Source organism: Poecile atricapillus, chromosome 2, assembly GCF_030490865.1.
Source record: "Poecile atricapillus isolate bPoeAtr1 chromosome 2, bPoeAtr1.hap1, whole genome shotgun sequence".
Lineage (NCBI taxonomy): Eukaryota > Metazoa > Chordata > Aves > Passeriformes > Paridae > Poecile > Poecile atricapillus.
In genome coordinates, this window is record NC_081250.1 from 14,467,145 (window position 1) to 14,489,573 (window position 22,429).

General features: G+C 40.5%; 1 protein-coding gene across 3 annotated transcripts in view; it reads left to right on the forward strand.

Annotated features, from left to right (window-relative positions):
- The first annotated feature begins 255 nt into the window (after positions 1-255).
- ITGB1 (integrin subunit beta 1) overlaps positions 256-22,429 on the forward strand; it is a 41,897-nt gene continuing 19,723 nt past the window's right edge. Inside the window, exons 1-4 of one of the 3 annotated variants that reach the window (XM_058831628.1) lie at positions 256-465; positions 19,925-19,994; positions 20,254-20,339; positions 21,826-22,048. In XM_058831628.1, the coding sequence (XP_058687611.1) occupies positions 457-465; positions 19,925-19,994; positions 20,254-20,339; positions 21,826-22,048 (388 nt within the window). In that variant the 5' untranslated portion in view covers positions 256-456. Of the gene's footprint in view, positions 466-989; positions 1,009-19,924; positions 19,995-20,253; positions 20,340-21,825; positions 22,049-22,429 lie in introns of those variants that run through there. The other 2 variants (XM_058831629.1, XM_058831630.1) reach the window with 2 other exon arrangements.

Genomic DNA, 22,429 nt, shown 5'->3' on the forward strand with positions numbered 1-22,429 from the left:
CCGGCGGGGGCAGCCCCAGCCCCGTCCGCAGGCACCGGCCCAGCCCAGGGGCTGCAGCGCTGGGGCCGGGCCGCTGGCAGACCCCGCCAAATAAGGCGCTGGCGGGCGGCACGGATGGGAGCGGGAAGGGAGCGGGAAGGAAGCGGGCACCGAGCCCCGCCTCAAGCACGGTTCTCCCGTCCCTGCCCGCCGCGCCGCAGACGCCTCCCCGGCCCGCTTGACGGCAGCGGGGAGGAATGTGTTTCCGGGGCGGGTAAAGCGGAGTGCGGACCTCCCCTCCCCTCCCCCGCGGGCCGGGCTCCCGCAGCAGCTCGGAGCAGGCGGCGGCGGGCAGCCAGCGAGGAGCGAGCCCGGGCGTCCCGCCGCGCCCAGCCCTGCCCAGCCCAGCCCAGGACGCCGGGGCAGAGAGAGCCGCAGCGAGCCGGGCGGGCCGGAGCGCGCCCGCTGCCCAGAGCCATGGCCGAGGTAACGGGAGGACGGCGGGGGTCGCAGCCGGCCGAGAGCGAGAGGAGCGGTGCCTGTGGCCGCCCCGGGGCTCAGCGCCTCGGGCGAGCTGCGGCGGGCGGCGCGGGACTGCGAGCGCCGCTTCCCGCGCCGGGAGCTGCCGCCGCCCCGTGTGCGGGTCGCTCGGCGCCGGTCCCGGGCGGAGGACGGGGCGCCGCCTCCCGCCGTGCCCGCCCGGCGCTGTGGGCGGGAAGGTGTCGGGCCCAGCCTGCGGCTTCCTGTGGCGGCGGGACGGCGGCCTCGGGCCTCCCGTGCCGCCGGGGCCGGCCGGGCCTTTGTCCGCTCGGCGCCGGCCCTACCCTGGCAGCGCCCCGACCCCCGCTCTCCCAAGGGACGGAGCCCGTACCCTGTGCCGTAGCCTGTGCCGGCCGCCGCCTCCCGCCGGTGGTGCCCGGGGAAGGGGCAGCACTCGGCTGGGAAAGTTTCGGGCGGCTTCCCGGCAGTGCGGGCGAGGGCGGGTGTCCGGAGGGGGAAGGTGCCTTCCGCGGGAAGCGAGTGCTGGAGGTACAGGAGTGGGAACGAAAGGAGCGAGGCAGTGCAGGACCTTGAGCACCCAGGGTTTTGACCTGCACGTATCTGCAGAAGGCGAGCGCTGAGAGCGGGCTGTGTGCAGTTTGAATGACGGCATGGTCGCAGTGCAGCGTTTGGCTGCTCCATCCGTCCAAACTGGCTCTGAGCCTCTATAGCTTGCTATAAACTTGTGTCGGGATGTGAAGCCTCTCTGCCATGTCCCACATGGGGATTTCTGAAAAATCTTACAGCAGGAGTGCAGTGCTTTGTCTCCTATTATTGCCTTTATTTACTGGTGGTAAAAAAAGTGATGAGAAATTAATTCTGGCTCACCGTTTAGGCCCGTGTCAGATGTCTTTATGTTATGGACTAAGTATCTGAGTGCCTGTTAAACTCAGTAGATAGTCTTTGTGACTGTTTATGAAAAAACGTTGATCAGCGTTCATGTTTGCTTCTTCATTTGTCCTTGATAGAATACAACAGTCCATTCATGCCAGCACATGTGCACATACTTGTTGGGTGAAAATGTTGATTTTTCTGGTAGATTTGCCATTGCTGCTACAGTCCCGTTCACGCCAAGATACACAAACCTTTAGGAGTAAGGATTGTCTCCATTTAGATTAGTGGAACTCATGGCTAATGCTACTTGTGTGCTAAGGTGTTGAAATGAGGCAGGATTTTATGTTTGTGGAAACAGATTTAAATAACTTGTACTCCTGGCACACAGATAATTTGGTAGGTGATGGTGGTAGTGTGAGAAAAATTAGTTTTGAGAAATGTGACAGCTTGGTAGCAGTGAGGACTCTGTAGTTCCTGGTTGTATGTAGGGTTTTTAAGTAGTATTATACTACTAGAAAGAAGTAAGTTAGGCTAAATTAAACAAAACTAAGAATAGCAAAGACATTCATTGTCCACATCCATTTCAGCGACGAAACCAATGATTCATTCTCCTGTCACAAAAAATATTACTTGCCTCTGGGGAATGATTAAGTAACATTTTGCAAGCTTGCCTAAGGCTCTATTTATAAGGGTTGCAAAAACAGTGAGCCATTGGCAATAGGTTGGCAAGACAAGACAAGTTTAAGATGTGAACACCTTCAACTTTTGTCCTTTTCAAAGATATTTCAGCAGAAAGGTGAAAAGCTGACAGGCATGCATAATATTACCTGAATCAAAGTTGGAGCTGGTAAGTGCTGTATCTGTTTGCCAGCCACATGATAAATGAGCCATATTTATTTCAAAATGAAATGTCAGCAGTTAAAACTGGTGTTCTTTGTGGGTGCAGCCAGGGAGTTCATGCTGCACTCTGTGTTCAGAAGTCTGCTGTCCATGTCCCTAGTAATGCCCACCCTTGTGAAAGACTGATTTGGAGGGATGCTTGTTTCTCTGAGAATATGCATGAATTTCTGATTGGAGTGCAGAATTTTGTCTTGAGTGTTTTAAATGACTCAAGAGGTTAGCCTTACACCACTTCCTTTGGGAAGTGATTCCCAAAGCTGCAAAAAAACTCTCTGAGAACTTTTCCTGTTGTTCTTTCTTCCTGATTCATGATTTCATTCCTCTCTCTAAACCATCCTCTCTATAACTCTCATTGGGTAGCTATGCTGTAGTTCAGATTTGAAAAAAGCTTGTTTGCTATAGCAGCAGCTCAGGAACTAGATAACTTGGGTAGCCGAAAGGCAAACTTGGGGAGAGCCATGCACACATGGGCTGGGCACGAGCTGTGGTCTCCCTTGCCCTGAATCTAATTCCCTTGCTGCTGCTGGTATGAGTGCCCTCAGTTGTTTGTAAATAGTTGTCATGCCTACCTTTCCACCCAGTCTCGATTTAGTTGAGTGATGCACACTTAGCTTGTGGTTCTCCCAGCTTCTCATCTGCTTCAGGCTTCGTGGTTGGCTATGGCTCTTGGTACTGAAACAAGGTACAGCAGCTGTGATTGCTCAACAGGCTGTTGAGTACCTTCTCTTGATGGGACCCTTTTAGTAAGCAAATGCTCTAGTTCTGCATCGGGCTCCCTTTCCTTCTAGTGGACAGCCATGCAGAGTCCCTGTTGTTCCTTGCCTGCACAGGGTCCAGGGGGTTGGGTTTCTTCATTGTGGACCTGCTCATGATGCCTGGTGCAGCCTTTGCTCATGTCACCTGCCACTGCTGCACAGGACATGGATGTGTGAGCTGTGCTGCTTTCTCTGGTAGTTCTCACGTGGTGTGGGGAGTGGGTTTTGTGGAAGAAGGCTGGATGGAACTTGGTGGTCATACCTGACCTTCCTCTTCCTCCTCATTCCTTTACAGATGTGTTTGGTACCCCTTCCACGTAAGACAGACTATTGTAATCAGTGAGACATTGCACAAATGAGGTTCAATCAGTATTAATCACTAGCTTTAAGGTTGCTCATGCCACCTCATGTGACACTTGGAAAAGACATTGATTTGACAGATCCAGAAAAAGACAGAATCCATACTTTACAATAGCAGAGCCTATTCTGCCTCCTTTGGTGCTTTTAGAACATCATGTGATTTATTTTTTCCAACTTTTTTTTTGGATGGCCAATCCCCTTGGCATCCTTTTAATTCTTGGGAGCTGCCGTCAGCCCTCTGAGAGGGAATCCTTGTTGTGAGTGCCTTTTTTCTACTTTTTTTTTGCTTTGCCTTTTAAGCTGCTTGTATTGGTAGAGCTCATAAAACAATTACATAAATTAAATCAATCCTAAAAATGTAATTAAGGCAATATGTAGTTAGATTTATTTTGGAAGTGTCATTAAAAAGTGCTTGCCAGTATATGTACTGTTCCCCCATGACTAGATTTTTAAGTCAGCTGCTATATTCTGTGCCCAGTAGAAAATTTCCGGTCTCCCCGCAGCAGAAAACTCAGAGTTCAGTCTGTGTTTTCCTGCCTCTCGTCTCCCATCTGTCTTTATATTGCTGATTCTACAAATTGTTTCACTCGCCCCACTCACCTTGCTTTGAAGTCATGTTCTAATAGCAGTGTTCTCACTGCCAGTTCTAACATTGCTGGTTTGATACTCAAGGCTTTTCAGGCTTTTACTCCAGTGTAGGAGTGCAGGGACGTTTTTTAGACAAAACACATCTCAAAACTGTACATGACAATAAGTTTTTTTTGTAGGGGAGCATTAGCTGTTTTTTTTCTGAAGAGGAAGTTTGTTTGCTTTTCAAGAGGGAGGGGGTATCACAGATTTGAGAACAAATGAATAGATGAACAAATTCTGCAGTTCTGTCTCCTGGATAGATACTGGCAATATCTGTGTCTGATTTAATTCTCCTTTTGTGTTAGAAAATATAAATCTGTTGGATAGTTCTAATGCTGCTGAATATTGTCATTTATGGTGGCAGATATGTTCTCTTTTTTTCTGTGTAGTTCCTCCTTGCTCTGCTCTGTGGTGTATTGTGTTGCAAATTTTCTAAAAAGGATGCTGTTCCTTGTCATGCGGTAACCAGAGGGGACCACAGTATTGACCAGTATCTGTCAGTTGTTGTGGTTATGGCATTTCTGGGGTAGCCTACAAAGCCATTTTTGTGTTTACCCACAAAGACAAATTCTATTTTTTTTTTTTCTTTTCTAACTTGTCCTGCGTAGGTGTGGTCCAGTAACCTGAACTCCTAAAATTTCAAGTCAGAATAAATTTATGAGAAGACTTTTTCTCTGAACTTTTTTCTCTCCCACCATGTGAATTATTAGTGTATGTACCAGTAAAAAGTATATACAGCTTCATTGTAAGAAATTGTCGTGTGCTTTAGCTGTGTGAGTTTCTAGCCCGGTTTAAGACATGTAAGCTTGCTGAAAAGATTCTCTTGGGAATATTACGCGGAAAACGAAAATTCTAACTTCTGTGAATGAAAAATGAGACACTAGGAACCTCTTTATACATCACTAAATAACATTGTCTTTTTCAGTAGTAAAAGTTCTCTTTAGCAGAACGTTGTTATTAAACACCTTGTATTTTTGTAATAACCACCTTCTCTTAGTTTTCTATTCATAAACTAATCAGAGTGGTTAGTGGACTTCCTGGGCTATTGTATTCTCTCATTAATGGATTGGATATGTTCAGAGAGATGGTAGAGTCTCTAATCTATAACAAAATTTGCATATAACCAAGCACATGGTAGGGGAATTAGCCTCATGACATATTATAATATTGTTTTCTTTTGCAAAAGGTAAACTACTTGTAAGCATCTTTGGGGTGTCACTGAGCAGAGGCTCTTTAATATATCAGTGATTTTTTTTTTGCTATATCTTTCTCATTTCTCTTTACAGTCAGCTGCAAAATGGGTTATGAAACATGCTTTCTATCTTAAAAGCAGTTTCATGTGTTTTTTTTCTTTTCCAACAGCAGCAACAAAATGCCACTATTATTCTTGTGGTTTTATTAGAGGGGAAAGTTTTGAGTAACAGAGCTGAGGCTGGAATCTTAACTTTGTTATTGCTCGTAAGAGCTAAGAAGATACTGATCTTCTCTCACCATCCTTTTCATTCCTTTATATCACAGAAAAATGTTTTGAGAATCTTTGTTAAATTAATGCAGTTCTCACATTTTGTTGGCAAATCATTAGACTATAAAAGTTGCTTTCTCAAATATTCTAATCGGTAAGACCATGTTTAAGTGCAGACTCCTCTTTATAATGCTCATAAACTGCAGCATATACAATATCTAATCCCAGTATTTCTGCCCCTAAAATGATTGTCATATTTGTAGTTCTCTTATTTCTGCTTTGTGTTTTGTATGAGATCACTTACTTATACTTAACTTAGTCCTAGTTTTGACTTACTTAGTTTTAACTTCTGCTCTTCATATATTCTTGTGCAAAAGCAGGAAGAAGGGGTGTTTATGTGAATTCTTGTTGTTTTAAACTGTAAATTTCTCTGTAGCATTTATACTACAAGGAAGTATTTACATGTAGTTAATTTTCTGTTATAGCTATTAATATTTTTTTTAACTTCATAGATAGACAAGTAAAAGCATTTTTTATATGGAAGCTAAACAGAGAGAGAAATCTTTGTTTTCTCATCCTTTGTGGTAGAATGAAAAACAGTAATTATATATTGGGCTGAACTGAAACACTGAACTTACTCTCATTCAAAGATAAGTGATTTGTGGTTATTTAGAAGAGAAGAAAAATAATTGTATTAGATTAATTTAGAAAGAGTTGGTATTTCACTTAGGAAATGGTGATGAGTCAAAGGTGGTATTTTGGATATCGGTGCATACTTGGTCTCTGGAAAACAAACCTGAGACTGGGATGTGTAGTTTGGCATAATCTTGCCCTTGAAGTAAATATTGAGATAAGGATGTGCCCGTTCTGCAGGGGGAAAAGGGAGATAAGCTGTCATTCTGGTGTTTCTTAATTTTCTTTGGTGAAATTGTATTTTAATGTGTCTTAACATGTGATAACCTTGGGCAATGGCACCAAGAGTCACATCTTCCCCCTGTGCAGGAAGCTGCTCTACAAAGCTTGATCTGTCCATCTGGTCTGTCCTCATCTGCTCTGGGTCCTTGTAGGCTGGCAAGACCTGCTGGGAATGATGTTCCACAAAGCAGAGGATGCTCTCCCAGCAGCGGAGTAACCAGAGCATCCTGGTGACCATGGGAGGTCATTTGAAAGACCTGGCATTCTAGTAGCTTGGCGAGCACCCTCCAGAAATCCAGTTGCTTAAGTATTAAATTGGCAACATCCAGCTCTGCCTAGACCCTCAGCTGGCTGGTTTTCCAGCTCTTGGGTAAAGAGGTTTTGTATAACGATGAGTTCACCTAAAAGGAAGGTCTGTTTCTGAGGTGGAGATAAATATGAAAGAACATAATATTTTTTATGTTAAATCAAAGCACTCTTCCAGGTGTCAAAAGATGACACATTTTAGTAGTTCGTTATCGATAAATTTGGAATAAATTTTGTATCGGGATGACGTCTAATATTGCTAACTCATCTTTGGATATGTTAGCAATATTATGTGAGAATGAAGTGGCTGAAGGCTTGTCCAGTCAGCAAGTGAAATGCTCCCTCTTCTGTTAATGAAAAGGAGAAATGAGGAAATCTTTGCTGTCATTGTCTGCAAGGTTGGCTAGGGTGAGCATGGTTGATGTGCTGCCAGTGAGTTCTGGCTGGTCTTTTTTCTTATTACACTGATATTTTATTTTATTTTGTATTAGGAAATTAGTTTTAGTGAGCTGAGGATAAAGTCAAGAATTACCTTCTCAGAGGTTCCTTTTGCGCTTCTGCAAGGTTGTCTTTAGTATGTATTATTGTGCTGACTTTGTGATGCCAGGTGAAGATTGTCCCAAAGCTGAAAGGCATGCTATATCCCATCTGCATAAAATACAAGGTTTGACAGTTTTTGAATTGTCAATTTGCTGCTTTTGTGTCAGAACAGATTAAAAATCTATCTTTCAGTAACATGAATATAATTTATGTGCATTCTCAAAACATCTGAAAGTATAACATTTTAGAAAATAACACTTGTTCTTTGCTTTTACTGTGCAGTTCAAAAATGGGGAGTGATTTTTTGTGTTGTTTTGTCCCTTCTATGCAAATACCAATCAGTGTGAGAAATTAATGTACAAGAACTTCAGTGTAATTTTTTCTGGGTGTGGACTTGAGCATAAGAAAGGAAACAGCAAATTTCCTTTTTTGGAAGAACATGCTGTACATATCAGCTATAGGTTAAATACGCATCATAAAATCAATAAACAGTTTTTTCCTATGTATGTGGTATCTCCCTCCACTACACATGTTGTTTACATAATTTTTCAAAGGCTAGACTAAAATGATACACAGCCATGTTACAGATATCTCACTTCAGTGAAAAACTCAACTTCAGCTTTAAGGAGTAACCATACTGTGTAAGATTGCTGCCAGCATTTTTACCATTGCCAGCTGTCCAGTTTGGGGAGTGTTTGGGTAGTAATAAGAGTTTGCACAGATACTGTCTCTTTTTGGTGCATAAATCACAATGCAGTTTCACTTTCTGAATTAATGTCTGTATTTAATATGATTAACATTTGCTTGTAGCTGGAAGCAATTTTAATGCTGTGTCTCTGCAGAATTAAAAAAAAAAGAGCTCACTCATTAGTAACTCAAAACTCTGCAGCAGATGATTGGTTTTCAAATTTACCTGAATTTCATTGTTTGTAAAATGTTCCAGTGGCTTTTGAACCATGAATTTAACTAAAATTGTGTTTAATTTTCGCAGGAATGTGGTTCTGCAGCAATTTATACCAGCTGTAGGTCTCACCTGTCCCCCCTCCCTGTAGCTGTGCAGTTTTGCCATCTTGCTTGCATCAGCTGTGGAAGTTATAGTGCTATACATTTAATTATTAAAACAACTGTTCTGGTTGAAAAATTGTTTGGCAAAAAAATTAATTTTCAGTTAGATTAGCTGTTGCATCTGGAAGACCACATGCATTGCAACAGATGTGCTTCAGAGTCTGGGGAGGAACGGGAAAACCTGCAACTCATAGCGAGAGCGTGTGGCACTGTGGCACTCCAGAGATAAGTTGGCATAAACTGCTGTGGAACCTCACAGCATCTGCTCAGTGCTCACTGCCTGCTTCAGTGCTCTTCTGACTTGAGTAATCCATCTTAACTTGCTAGATCAGGTGAGAAGTCACTCAGCAGGCTGTTATTGCTCAGCTTGTTCCACTGACACAGCTAAGAGGTGAAAGTATCATCCGCAGTTGGCACCAGAGAGATAAAGGGTGCAAAGTGGGGAATTTTAGGGTCTGGAAGAGTAGAGCTGTTTCCTGGATTTCACTAGTAGCAAACTGGTAGATGTACTTGGCTACTATAAGAAGCCACATCTTTTATTATCTTTTGCAGTGCTCTTATAAGCAGCTTGTGGACTCCAGGCTTAAAATCCTGCTCTGGAAAGCAGCAGAAGTGTATGAATAGGCAGATTGTTCAGGCCAGGACTGCTTTTTATGAAATACTTTCTGATGTGTCTGGGTGGTTTTGGTTTTGATTATTTTTATTAAAAGGTCTTTTAAGGTTGAAGTTATCTTTTTCCTGAGATTGATGAGCTTTTTTGCAAGTGTTCAAATTTGCATTAAAATCTGGATGAAGTCCACTGTTTGTTTCAGTTTGTGCTTCTGCCTAGCCAGTTATCACTGTCATTGAATTAACAGTCACTGTTAGTTATGTACACAAAAATATATAACATATGTATGAAAAATTAAATACATATAGAATCAACTTATATTCAGAATCTCACAGATACAGATTATTAAGTCTGTATGTAGTTCTGTGGGATGACCAGTTTATTATTTCTGCATAATCATTTTTCTGGACACTTACTTGGCATTAAAAGAATGCTGACGACAAGAGTTGTTTCAGTACAAGTCTCATTCTGAATTGTGTTTGAATAGTGAATATATAGTGAATCTTTTAAAAACTTGATGTTAAATATTTGAATATTATCTGGAAATATTATTTTATGTTTTTGCTGTTCAAATTCTGAACTAAAATGTGAACAAACAACTACAACAAACCTAAAATCCTTCAGTATTTTGCTCTTTGCTTGTGTTAATTTTTTCAGCCAACTAATTTATTCTGATAACCTGTAAAAATAAAATCAGAATAGTTCCCCAAACTGGCTGGCTGTGTTACAGAACATTTATAGACAGTTCATCTGAGATCAGCTTAGGATGGTTGGCCTGTGACCGCCTGAATTTAGGCTGGTTTAGCAGCAGAGAGCCCAGTGTAATTTTGAATGGCAGTCAGTCTGACAGCCACCTGCCCCTTCTTACAAGGTGCTTCCTCAGCACTCATCTGTCCATGTGGAGGTCTGGTTTTCACTGAGGCTTACAGAAAATGGCTTTAGACATGGAGAGGAAAGGGATGGCTCAAGATCCAAGTGGACCTGGCTTGGGATAAAGGTGAAGGAGGTCCCAGAGTGCTAATGCAAGGTCAGAGGTTGCTGTTTCGGTGATGCTGCAGCACTGCTGATTCTTTCAGCTGCAGTTAGCTTTCATCTAGGTTTTGGCTGCCGAAACTGTACCCTGTGTTAATGATAGCTCCTGGTGGGTGAGCTCTGCCATGTAACGACAGACAAGTTTCCGCTGAGTTTGCCATGTGCCAGTTGCTGGCTTCCTGCAGTACCCGCAGCAACAGCCAACAACACATTTGCAATTGTTTTTTCTTAAGGAAATAGATGAGTAAGATGTTGCATTTTTTGAAATTCTCTAGCTTTTTACTTAAGAACATACTTGCTCTGTTCTGCTTTTCCTTTAACAGAAAAGCCTGGATTAAAGTAAGGTTAGCCAGATGTTGTGACAGTCATGGAGGCAGTACAGCCTCGGAAGCATCAGTTACAGTCAGCTGTGTAAGAGCTATATTTATATGCTTAACTAAACTTTTCATTTCCCCTTGTGGATAAATGTGAGGTTTAAGTTGCACAAAATTAAATAGTATTTTTATGGGAGTAGTAAGCGGTGCAGAGTGTGCAGGAATATAATACTACCACACGGAACAGACCCCCATGTTTTCTACTAGAATGGATTAAATCATTATGTGGCATTCCTGATTGTAATCTGTCTGATGGAAGTGCTAAACTTAGCCAAGAACTCTTGTAGGCTGGAAAAAACTATGTAATCAAGCTAAATATCCAGTTCACACTTTCTCCCACTGAAAAATGGTGTTACATTTAGACTAGAGAAGAAATTAAGTTATTACAGCGAAAACAACTCATGATTCTAAAAGCATTTGAAAAGTATTGAAACAACAGATTCTTGAAATTCTGTTTTAATCACAGTTGTGTGAAGAGATGCCTGTAATAATGAAAATCCTGAAATATTTGTTACAGAAAAATACCTACTCATAACAGCAAGATTGAGTATGGTGATAATTAAAAATTTCTGAAGAAAACATGCTTTGAGTCAGTAAGTTTGTGATGAGCTCTTAGAAGCTTGTTTGGAAGAGTATGGAAAAGGTATATTTTTGACAGAGAGTTTTAAGGGGAAAAAAAAAACTTATTTTTGTTATTGGAACATGTCCACATTGTATATTTATCCTTAAAGAGGAAGATTTCTAGGTGTTCATGTATGGGGATGTTGTAGATGCAGCCAACACTTTCAACCACAGTATTGATAGCAGTGGGCTTGGTGTGTTTTAGTGGTTTAGGCTTGGAGAGGTGCTGCCTTTGCAGGGTGCTTGCATGTCAGCATAAGCAGCACAGGAACAGGTTCTATTGTTTTGTCCTTTCCTAAAATTCAAAGAGCTTCATAGTATCTTCAAAGGAATCCCTGGGTTCTGTGGGCAGGATGCACCAACATGGGATTTCATAAGCACAGCAGTTTGAGACGTGTAGAGCAAGATGTAGTTGCAAACTGGATTGTCAGAGATGTAAATGTTATAGCTTAAACTGGATATAAGCCATTGGTAATCAACACATAAACACATTGCTGATCTTTTAATGAGGTGTAGCTGCAAGTCTCTGCGTGCTCTGATGGAGAACATGCAGAGTTGTATTTCTCTCCTAATTTAGTGTTGAACATTAAGCATAATACACCTGTTTGTTAGTCTAGTTTTCCAAAATACAGCTGTCAGAGTGCTGTGAATTGCAGTTTGTGGATAACTGCCTGGTAAAAAATATTTAAATAGAAAGAAACATGTTCATGAGAAAGAGTACCTGACTTGAACAGTCTGGTATATGTGGTCATCATGTGCAGGTTGCTTGTTCTTGTGAGCTGTGTCTGTCTTTCAAGCATTGAGATGCTTTCCAAAGCAACTCCTGAACTGTGGAATCTTAGCTTCAAATTATGATTCAATAGGTCAAGAAAGAGTTATACAAATACTGTCTTCATGTGCATAAAAACCAAGCCAGGGACAAGGATGGTTAATGCAGCAAAGTAGTGTTCTTAAATTGGTAATTGATTTGTGGTATGGTAGTACTGTGAAGATCTTGTCAGGAATTACAAGCTGTCTGTGCATGGCAGTGTGTACACACGCTGTTTGAAAAAAAGTCCTTCCTTCAAACATGATGCTGACTAACCAGTGTTAATCCTGCCTGCACTGCAGTGCTCTCCAAAAAGCCTGAGAACAAAGGGAAGAGATCAAGGTTGCACTTGGGGTTTGCTGACTAGAACGATGTAGGCTCTTTGTCAGTAGCTGCATCTTTTTCCAGTTCCTTTAGCTTCTGTCACCATCATCAGCATGAAATTTGGACATGTGTGGGTTCTGAAATAGAAATATTTCTTGAAAAGACAAATCATGGTGTGATTCTTGGGACTGTCCTGTGCAGGGTCAAGAGTTAGACTTCAGTGATCCTTGTGTGTCCCTTTCATCTCAGAATAGTCTGTGAATAAATTGAGTAGGCTTTAGTAGCAGTAGGCTTCTTTACAATTTGCTATGGCACTTGTTTTTCTTGTGATGAGTATTACTTAGGTGTGGAGCCAATCACAGGAGTTTGTCATTAAGAGAAATTATCAACAGATTTTGCTAGTGAAAACACAGAAATACAGTGCAACACACATAGAAATATGTAATTATTATTCACACATAGAATTAAATCAGGCATGGTGTGTAATTTACCCTGTCTTAATAGGTTTACTATGTTCCATAAAAGTCTACATACTGTTGTTTTTTCTGTCTTTCCAGAAACTGTCTTTCCCTCCTTTTGCTTTTAACTTAAGTCCCTAGAGAAGTCCATACAGTTTGGATTGGTCAGGTCTGCAAGTAGAGAGGGATTTCAGCCCAGTGTGCACTGGTCAGAGTGGTCATCCCCAGCACAGGAAGTTTGCAGTTGAGGCTCTTGTATGTGTCTGAATATGAACATACATCTGTTTCCCTTCAGTTTCCTTCAGGGTAGAGCATTTGGTGAGAAAGAAATAAGGTTCATACTCCAAATTATGAACCCAAATCTCTGTTTTTTGTCATGGACAATATGTGTGAATCTCTAAATATTGCAGGGAACAGTAACTGGAACCCCACTTACACCTTTTTATCTACCTCCTGCTATATGAGCCCTTCAGTAGGTAAACTATCGACAAAACTATCAGCTAGTTTTTGTCTCTGTGTCTTTTCTTACATGTAGCAGCTTTGGTTTCACTAAAGCTCTTACTAGTGTGTAGTGTAGGATGATAGAGCATTCCCAGAAAATGGGAATGCAAACCCTTTGGGGCTGAGGAGGGGCTGGAGCCCAGTTACCTTACTTCCTCTGTATGCCACAGTACTGTAAAATATCTGGCATCAGTTACCACCTTCTGTCATGTCCCAACTGGATCTACTGCATTTTATCTTTCTCATTGTAGAGAGATGTCAGATACCAGAAAACTGTATCATTTTCAGTTGTTTTGAAACCCAGTATCTGTATTTTTTCTGATTATAGAGGAAATTTATGTCTTCCATTAAAAAAAATCTTCCCCACTGTAATTCCCTGCAGCCAGACACCTATCTTGGGCAGATTTGTTTCCACTCCATAATTCAAATCAAAACCAAAAAATACTTTGCATAGAAATGCCCAGTTGCTTTTCATTCCATTATTTAGAACCATCAGAAAGTTGAGAGCTCCTGTGAAACCTAGAAACAAATACCAGCAAATTCTATGCAAAAGCAATAATCTGGTCAAACCATGTGAGTGCTTGTGAAGTTAGTGTTGCAGTCTTGAAGCAGCTGTGTCCAGCATAGTCCTATATAAACTAACAAACACCCCATACTCTGGGGACAAGATGATACCATGAATAGCCTTCCAGCTCTGTTCTCATGAGCTGTGGCCTCAGCCTGCTCATACTTGTACATGAACATTTTCATTTATTCTGCAGAAGAGGCCATGTGATGTGAGTGCCCATGCTGGGATTTCAGCAAAAGACAAAAGGTTATTTTAGAATCTAACACCTACTGAATTTTCCCACTGCATTCACTCTTTTTTGGTGAATTTTAAACTACTTGATTTTGTGGGAAAATTTTTAGAGCTGCATGAATAAACTGTGGGTAGTAATGTAGTGTAACTCAGAGTCTTAGCAGTTGCCTTACTCTTCATGTTTGTCTACCTTACTGGGCACAGGAGCGGGGCACAGCAGTTCCGATGTCAAACTTGTGGAATTATGATATCTTTTTTCGTGGTTTGGGCATGCAGAAATGTGTATTTTCATTTGTTTTTGGAATCCCATCCCTGCAGGGGAATCTCCTGAACTGACAGTGATATACACTACTTGTGGGAGGTGACCTTACAGGACCAAACTAGATTAGAGGAGCTAGTCTCCCTAACCTAAGCAGAAAATGAGTTTTCTATAGATTTTAACTCTTGTAATTGAAACTAAAGTCATAACTGGTTTATTATATTTTATTTTAATATATGATGCCCTGCTAAAACAGTGTATATGGAAGTAATTCTCACAAGTATTTTGAGACTTGTTTTATTCCATTAACTTAAAATAGTTGACAGAAGTCCAATGTGAAATACTGTTGATTCTTTTATGCTGTAGGATCACGGTAGCTGAAGTGATTATGCCTTTAACATTTCTCAGGAGACATTTTGAGTAACAGTCCTGATGTGCTGAACTTTTTGTGTAAAAGTTATTTCAGTGCTAAAGAATTTTTTATTTTGCGCTTCAGTCTGGGATAACATCCCATTCTTTCCATATTACTGCAGGCAGTTCAAAACCTGCTGTGTTCATGTCTGAAGTTACCAGGGGCAGAAGGAACACCGTGGCCTTGAGCTGTGCTGTTAGGCTGGTAGATAGATAGGCTGTTGAAGGAAGGCTTACTTCTAGCATTCCCATTTGGATTGGTGTGTTGCAAACTCCTGCTCTTGGGACTGCACTTCTGTTGTCCATCTTGACTTTTCCCATCAAATTCACTTTCCCTACATGGGGGTGCTCTGCTAGCTCATCCCTGATGGTGCAAGGTCAGGAGCTGGGCCTCTGTGAAGGGCAGCCATCACAGGGCTGGTCTGCATCCAGGGAACAAATAGTTTTGCAGGCTGAGTTTAGGATTGGGTTCTTTGATTAAAATTGCTGGCAATTCAAGTGCCAGTGTTTATCCCAAGTCTCTGCTTGTTTAATGAAGAATGCAGCACGTAGTTTCTTAATGGTGGTCCTGGAACTTACTGTGCAGTGTATTCCAAGTATACTCCAGTATCACAGTAACACTGATTAGGTAAATAAGATAGCTGTGAAGGTCATAAATGAAGAATTACCAATTTAAGATTTATGGGGAAATCTGTATAACAGGCTTGAAAGCTTTAATCAAAGGTAGCTCCTTCATGTAAAACCACTTTTTTTTTGTTTTTTTGGTGCCTTACTCAGCAATATGCTTCTCTCAAAACAGAACAGCAAGATACCATTTTACTGCTTTCTTTTATAGTAAATTGCTTCTCTACAGTGAATAGATGTACAAGCAGATATGTTTGAGTTGTTTCATGTGCAGGCAACTTGAGGATTGTAATTAATGACATCTGTTGTGGGAGTTCTGCTTTCAAGAGTATTTGCAGGACATTGCTAGAGGTTTGTAGTGTCTGTGTAAGTGCTGTCCCATGTCACTAAGGTTGTTTGGTTCTTCAGTTCCTTCTTTTATCCCCCCACTTTTTTTTTCAGAAGTGTCAGTGGGATCCATTCTGCCAGTCAGTCAAATTCACACTGAAAAGTATGGCTCTCAGCTAATGCCAGGAGCCCTTCTGGAGGGAGGGAAGAAGGAACTGTTTTAGCAGGGTAGCCATCAAGTTCTGAAACAGGCATCTCCAGAGACTATTTCATTTTGCTTATTTTAGAAAAGTGTCTCTTCCTGCTCCTTTTTTAACCGGAGCCTTCATGCCTGGGGGTGGGGGCTTGGCTGTGTGACCAGTGTAGTCCAGCACACAATCACAGCCTCTGGCTGAGCAGCAGGAGCTTTTACTTCCCCACCCACCCCAAGTGTTCTTTTTCTTCATCCTCATCTCACCACTTCTGCCACACCAGGATAAATGGTTTTTGTACCCAGGTGGAGGAAACAAGACACTTTCTTTGTTGGATTAGTTTCAGACAGATCTTTTCTTGCTCCAGCTCTCCTGTCGGCCACAGTAATGCTGGCACTGATCAAAAAGGAAAGCAGTAAGAATAATCAGCCAGGAGGCTGATTAGCAAGAGTGAATAATCAACAAGGAGGATGGGGCAGCTCTCTTAAGTGACTTTCCATCCTTGCACTACATAAAAATGGCTGTAAATACAACATCATCTCTGGGAGGAATTAATTCTGTGCAGCATTTCTGAACCAGGATTTAAACCCATGAAAATACACCTCATGCTAAGAGGTATTAGGCTGTGAGAAGCATGAAAGCGAGTCCAAAAGTGTGAGTTGTGTATTCATTTCTAGGTTTATAAATGCAATTAGAGCGGGGTGTGGGGATATAAGTTGACTTTGTGGATACTGCCTCAAAAAGGTGGCATCTGCACAACAGCTCAGCCTTTACTGCACACTGAAATGTTTCCCCTGTGGTCTGGTTGCGTGTTTCAATGGAAAGCTTTGCAGTAAGGCACAGTTCAGAATGCAGCAGGGGCAGATGTCATGTGTTGTTTTCCTGTGTTTGCCATCAGCTTGGTGGGTACTGGGTGAGATGAGGAGCAGCTTAGTTGAGGGGAATAATACTGCAGGAACCTAACACATTGTTGTTAATATTGCCTTAATATCTGTATAAACTGTGGCAGTGCTGAGCTGGAGAGTGATGAGAGGAGAGCAGCATAGCCATCAGTATTTAATTTCAAAGGAATAAATGTGTGTATAACTCTTACGTTTCTTCCTCAATCCCATTTGCCCTGTTAATTTTCTGCAGGGATGCTATTGCCATTCTAAGAAATAAATTTTAAAAGGCTTCAGTACTGTGGAGTGGTTAATTTCTAAATATCTTGATGATTAACAGAATGTAAAGGTTCTAAATACTTAATTTACAAATTCAAAGTTCTGTGGTGAAATAATCCTTCCTTCTTTCTGTTGTCACTCAGTGAGTATTTCATTTCAAATTAAAAGCTCCAGAAATTTCCATCAAAGCTGATTTTATAAATTAAAAATTTTCTTCAAGCATTGCTGTTTGTCAAGACAGCAAAAGAAAGCAACTTGGAAAGCATTGGATCTAAACATTTAAGGTTGTGTCCATGTTTGTTTTCCTAAAACATTTAACAAACACAGAATATGGTTCACAAATATGCAGAAATAATTTTAAAATCAGTTTTTCAACAACACGCCATTTGCAGCCTTTTAAAAAGGATCCAAGTGGTGGTACAGTTATTAAAGAGATTTCAATCTCTTGGCTTTGAGTTGCTTTTTCTCAGGAAGAAAAAAACCCCACTTTTTCAAGAATTCTGGAATATTTTTCAAGGATTTAGAAAGGAGAGAAAAAGTATAATAGAAAATAATTAAATGTTGTATCAAATATGAATTTATTTCTTGTAACAATTGGGGTTTTTTTCTGTGTGCAGTCACCTGTGGTCGAATACTGACACAACATTTAGTTGTAGCTCCACACCAAGGGTTTCCAAAGGCTTCCTGTGGCCATTCAGTGGACTTGGGAGTTTTTTGTTTGGATTTATTCCCTCAGTGGAAAAATCTGCAAGAGGGCAGTTCCCAGTGCTGACTGGAGACTTGCAGGGGAGTGCATTTGACGCTGCAGCTGCTGGCAGGAGGGTCGGAGGACGAGGGTGTGCATGGCTTTGCTTGCATGGGACAGCAGTCAGAACTGAATCCAAAGCAGCCGATCTCTGCTCGTGTTTTCCCAGCACTTGGCAGCTGGAAAAGCCATTAAGCTGTGGAGGTAAAGGAAGCGAGCTGCGTGCACCGCTCCGGGAGAGGCATTGGCGCAGCCATATATGGAAAAGGACATTTTCCTTGTTAACTTTACCGGGACTCTGTGCCCAGAACTGCATTCATCATGCAGATGCATTTCCACTGGAACGGTTCTCTTCCAAATGGTCTTAATCATAGCTTTAGCACTGTGTCAGATCTTTGCTGACTTATTTATACGGTCTGTGTGGACTTGCTGTGCACCCACTCATAGTGTGCCCTAAAAAGGTGAACTGTTTATAATTTTCTTGTCTAGGCTGACAGAAAAGATGGTACACACCTGGTGTGCCAGCAAGATTACCTTTTGTCTTACTGAAAAGCCCAGCCCATTCTGGGCTGTACTAAAAGCAAAACTTCTCAAATAACAAAATATCCTTTCACTTGTGGGAAGCAAGATTTGCTGGCTACAACAACATACCTACCATAAAACCAGGAAAGAAGAACCTAAAAGTTGAGCAACCTGGTAAAGACTTGCTGTCCAGACTCCTGCTCTGGTAGGTGAGCTCCTAACCATGTAACCACTGTCTTTCCAAGCTTTGGTTTAGTCCCTTCATCTGTCTTCCACCTGCTCACATTCTTTGGGTCACCATTCCCTTCTGATATAGGTTTGTGGTTGCACATGTTGAATTTAGGTGATTGATTGTGTTCTTGGCCGAAAACTTTTGTGAATGAAGGACTGGGCACTTGCAGCAATGTGCAGAGAGAAATTCTAGTTGCATATATACAGTAAGTAGTGTTGAAAGTTAAGATGTAATTCGCAGTTCAGTTTTTTCCTCTTTTTTGAACCAGTAATTTCTTTTGTGCTTATAATGTCTATCAAAGTAGTTCAACAGGATATTCTCTTAATTCTCCTGTGTCTAAACTCCACTGCCTGTCCTCTCACCATAGCATCCACTGAAAAGCGAGCCAAAATGATTTATCAGAAAAATATGAGCCATCTAATACTGTTGTTGGATACAATTTGTTAGCAAAGGGTTGGCTTCTGTTTGAAACTTTCCCCATCAGATTTTGGAGCAGCCATCCCTTCTCTGATAGGTCTGGATGGATGTGCAAAGTAACAACTGTGTTTCAGCGTGCAAAAACCAAAGCTCAGCTGCTGTGCTAATTTGAGCATTGCTTACTTCATTGCTAATTTGTATGAAAAATAGTACATCTTCTAGAAAAAGTACATGTTCAGTTTAGGAGATTCTGCCAAATTCACTTTCCCTTGGCTGTACTGCAAGATATTTTTTAGAACAAAAAGTTATTAAGAATACTTTTGTTTCCAGGATGACTGGAGAGGCTTTTATTAGCAACAACTTTTTAGGGTGTTCAAAGAAACGCCATTATCATCTAAGTTCTCACAACTCTTAAAACAAATAAAAGATAAATGGAATTTAAAATAGTATCAAAATTAAAAAGACAACTGACCCTGCCTGACTACCTGCTATTAAGGTAGAAAAAAAATGAAAGGCTAATATTTAGCTTTTCATTAATACTTAGAGCACTGAATAAAGTGTTTTTCTTTGATATGGGTGGTATCCATTACTTTTCTGTTGTCTAAAGAAGAAAAAGTGGGTAGAGTTTGTCAGGGATGCTTTATGGTGCATATTTTGAGAGGAAATTTCTAGTTTGTTGTATTAAGTGCTAAGTTAATCTGTAAACTGCCCTGTGAAGATTCCTAAGAAAATGTTTTGTAAAGGGCCTTGGTGTTTATCTTGAAACAGAGATGCGAGTATAGAAGCTCCGTTTCCGTCCTGTATTCATGTGGTAGCTTTATTTAGACATCTCTCTCTGATAATATTCAGAGCATAAATATTTTTTTATGAGGTGTTAAAAGATTGGTCTGGGTTCTTCCCCTCACGTGAACAGTGTTATCAAATTTCTCATTGCTTTCTGGTTTACCTAGCAGAAGAGCATTTCAAAATGGTTTAAGAAGCTATCCTGTTTGATGTCTTCTAAATACAGTGTAGACCACAAATATGGTTTGTATCAGGGCAAAACTGTCTAGCTGGTACAACTAACACAATTAGATTTGCATTTGTTCTGTGTTCCTTGTCTCCTCTCAAACACAGTTACATGTCCACAGCTTTGTGGTGGTTTTGTTTTGTTTTGTTTTGTTTTTTTTTCTCTTACTCATTACAGTAAATCATCCAGTTTGATTTCTGGTTTTGTCTTCCAGACTAGTTTCAAATTGTTCACATGTGCTGGTGTCCTCTGTTGCTTGATATGGAATGGATTTGCCCAGCAAGGTAAGGCACTCGATTGCACTGCAGTAGTTAATTGCTGCTTTAGAACTGTATCTGTTCAGCAGTTATTTATGTGGATAAATACATCCTCACTATGCTAATAGTGAGACAAATGTTAATGGCAGTAGGTCAGTCATATCTCATGTTAATAACCTCTTTGTAGTTGGAACTTAGTTTACAAAACTAGAGTGAGCCAAAGTGAAATGCTGTTGTTGTGAACACCTTTCTATAAGTGAAGTGACGGATTTGTGCTCCTCACTAGGTGGAAGCGACTGTATAAAAGCTAATGCAAAGTCATGTGGGGAATGTATACAAGCAGGACCAAACTGTGGCTGGTGTAAAAAAACAGTAAGTGTTGCAAAAATCTCTTTATGGTTGGCTTTTTCCCTTGGTTTCAAACTTTAGTGAATACCCATTTAGAAATGTCTGTTTTCATTAATAGTAATTTCCTCTAGTGCTTCAATTCAGTACTTAGTTGTACTTAAAAAATCAAATGCTATAATTTTTCTGATTTGAGTATAAATGTTTTTCACAATGTGTTTAGTTCTCCTTTCCTAAATCCTAAGTGTGTACAGACCCTGTAGGCTATCTCATAGTTATTTAAAATTGTTCCAATGTGGACTCAGTCTGAGTATGCGTAATTATATTCTTCCAGTGACATTAGAGTAAGAGCTAATTTTATACAGATGTAGGTGGGGCAGGGAAAGAGATTGAAAGGGTTTTTTTCTTTTGAAAATTCAAAAAAATTTTCAGATTTTTGTTTTCTGTTGTCGGTAGACTTGAGAAGTAGGAGATAGGTTTCTGGGGGTGGGTAGTTTGTTTCATTATGAAACAAAAAGGGTATGTTCTTAGATTAAGAAAAAATTAAGTCAGGAAACTACAAAATATAAGATACAACCAGTGTATGCTGACATATCATCTTCAGGTTAGAAACAGAAGAAAATGTTTTCTATAGCTCTTCTTTGTTTTGTTAATGGATACTGACAAATTTTCCTGTTTCTTGCTAGGAGATAATAATTCATCTTTATTTCTATATATTGCCTACTTACTATTCTCCAAACCAGCTTATAAATTTGCAGCATTTAATTAAACTGACTGATTTTGTAATTTAGCACTGAGCTATCAGATTTCCTGTAGGTCTGTGTCATCAAAAACTGACAGGTTTTAATATACATTTATTTATATGCATATTATGGGGACGGAGGCAGAATCAGAATTGCCAAGTTTCTCAATTAGAAGCCTTATTTATCTAGAGCTTTTTTAAGGTTTGAAGTAATGATAATTTGTTGTTCAGAACAAAGTTAAGGATTGGTTTTGCTTATGGGTATTACTTTCAGGCTGAATTTCCCTAAAATAAAGAGTTGTCTGTCTTTGCCCTGCTCTGTCAGCATATAGCTGTTACTTTGTTGTGGAGTACCAAGGTATACTTATACAATCTTAATTAAAAAGGAAAGAATGTTAAAAGCATGCTGTATAAGTAGGTTCACATTATTGGTAACTGTGTGAAAATGTAAGATTTTTCTACTTGCAGTCATTTTTACAGTAGCCACTTTAAAGAGATGTCCCACTTCTGATGGAGGTGACATTGGGCTTTTTTTTTTTTCCTCATACTTGCATCTTATACACAAATAAGTATTAGTAGATGCAAACTCCTGCAGTAAACAGTAGTCACTGAATGTATGTAGTATCATTTAATATATTTCAAGACCATGTGTTTTATCACTGAACTTTGAGGAAAAAAAGATGTGATCATTGTAGAGAGAATGTTTGTGGGTAGAATATAAAAACTTTCATATAGCTGTGAACTTGATACTCTTTTGCCTGTGTTTTCTAGGACTTTTTGCAAGAAGGAGAGCCAACATCTGCCCGGTGTGATGACTTGGCAGCACTGAAGAGTAAAGGCTGCCCTCTGGAAGATATAGAAAATCCCAGAGGCAACAAACAGCTGCTCGAAAATAGAGAAGTAACAAATCGTAAGAAAGGTGCTGCAGAGAAGCTGAGACCAGAAGCCATTACACAAATTCAGCCACAGAAATTATCACTGCTTCTAAGAGTTGGTAAGCACAGTTTCGTTCCAGTTTTGTGTGGTATGTGTGTGTAATCCTTCTGTCTTTCAGCATCAGAGTGAGACTACATTCTTCTGTAGGTAAAATGCAGGGTCTGGGCTTAAAATCACAGCAAATACAAACTTGCTATTCTCTCACTTCCATTTCTGTGCTCTGAGCTTGGTAGATTCAAAGTAAGCTGCAATATTCCATCCAGAACTCATTTTACTTTTATAAACCTATTTAAAAAATGTGGTTTTATAACTTTTGAGAATTACTGAAGTCATCTTGGATGAAAATAGATGTTGAAAAATTGTGTTATTAGGTCTTACAGGAACCTTGTTAGAATAATTGCAAGTATGAAGACCTGAAACTGCAGCAAGTACAAGAAGC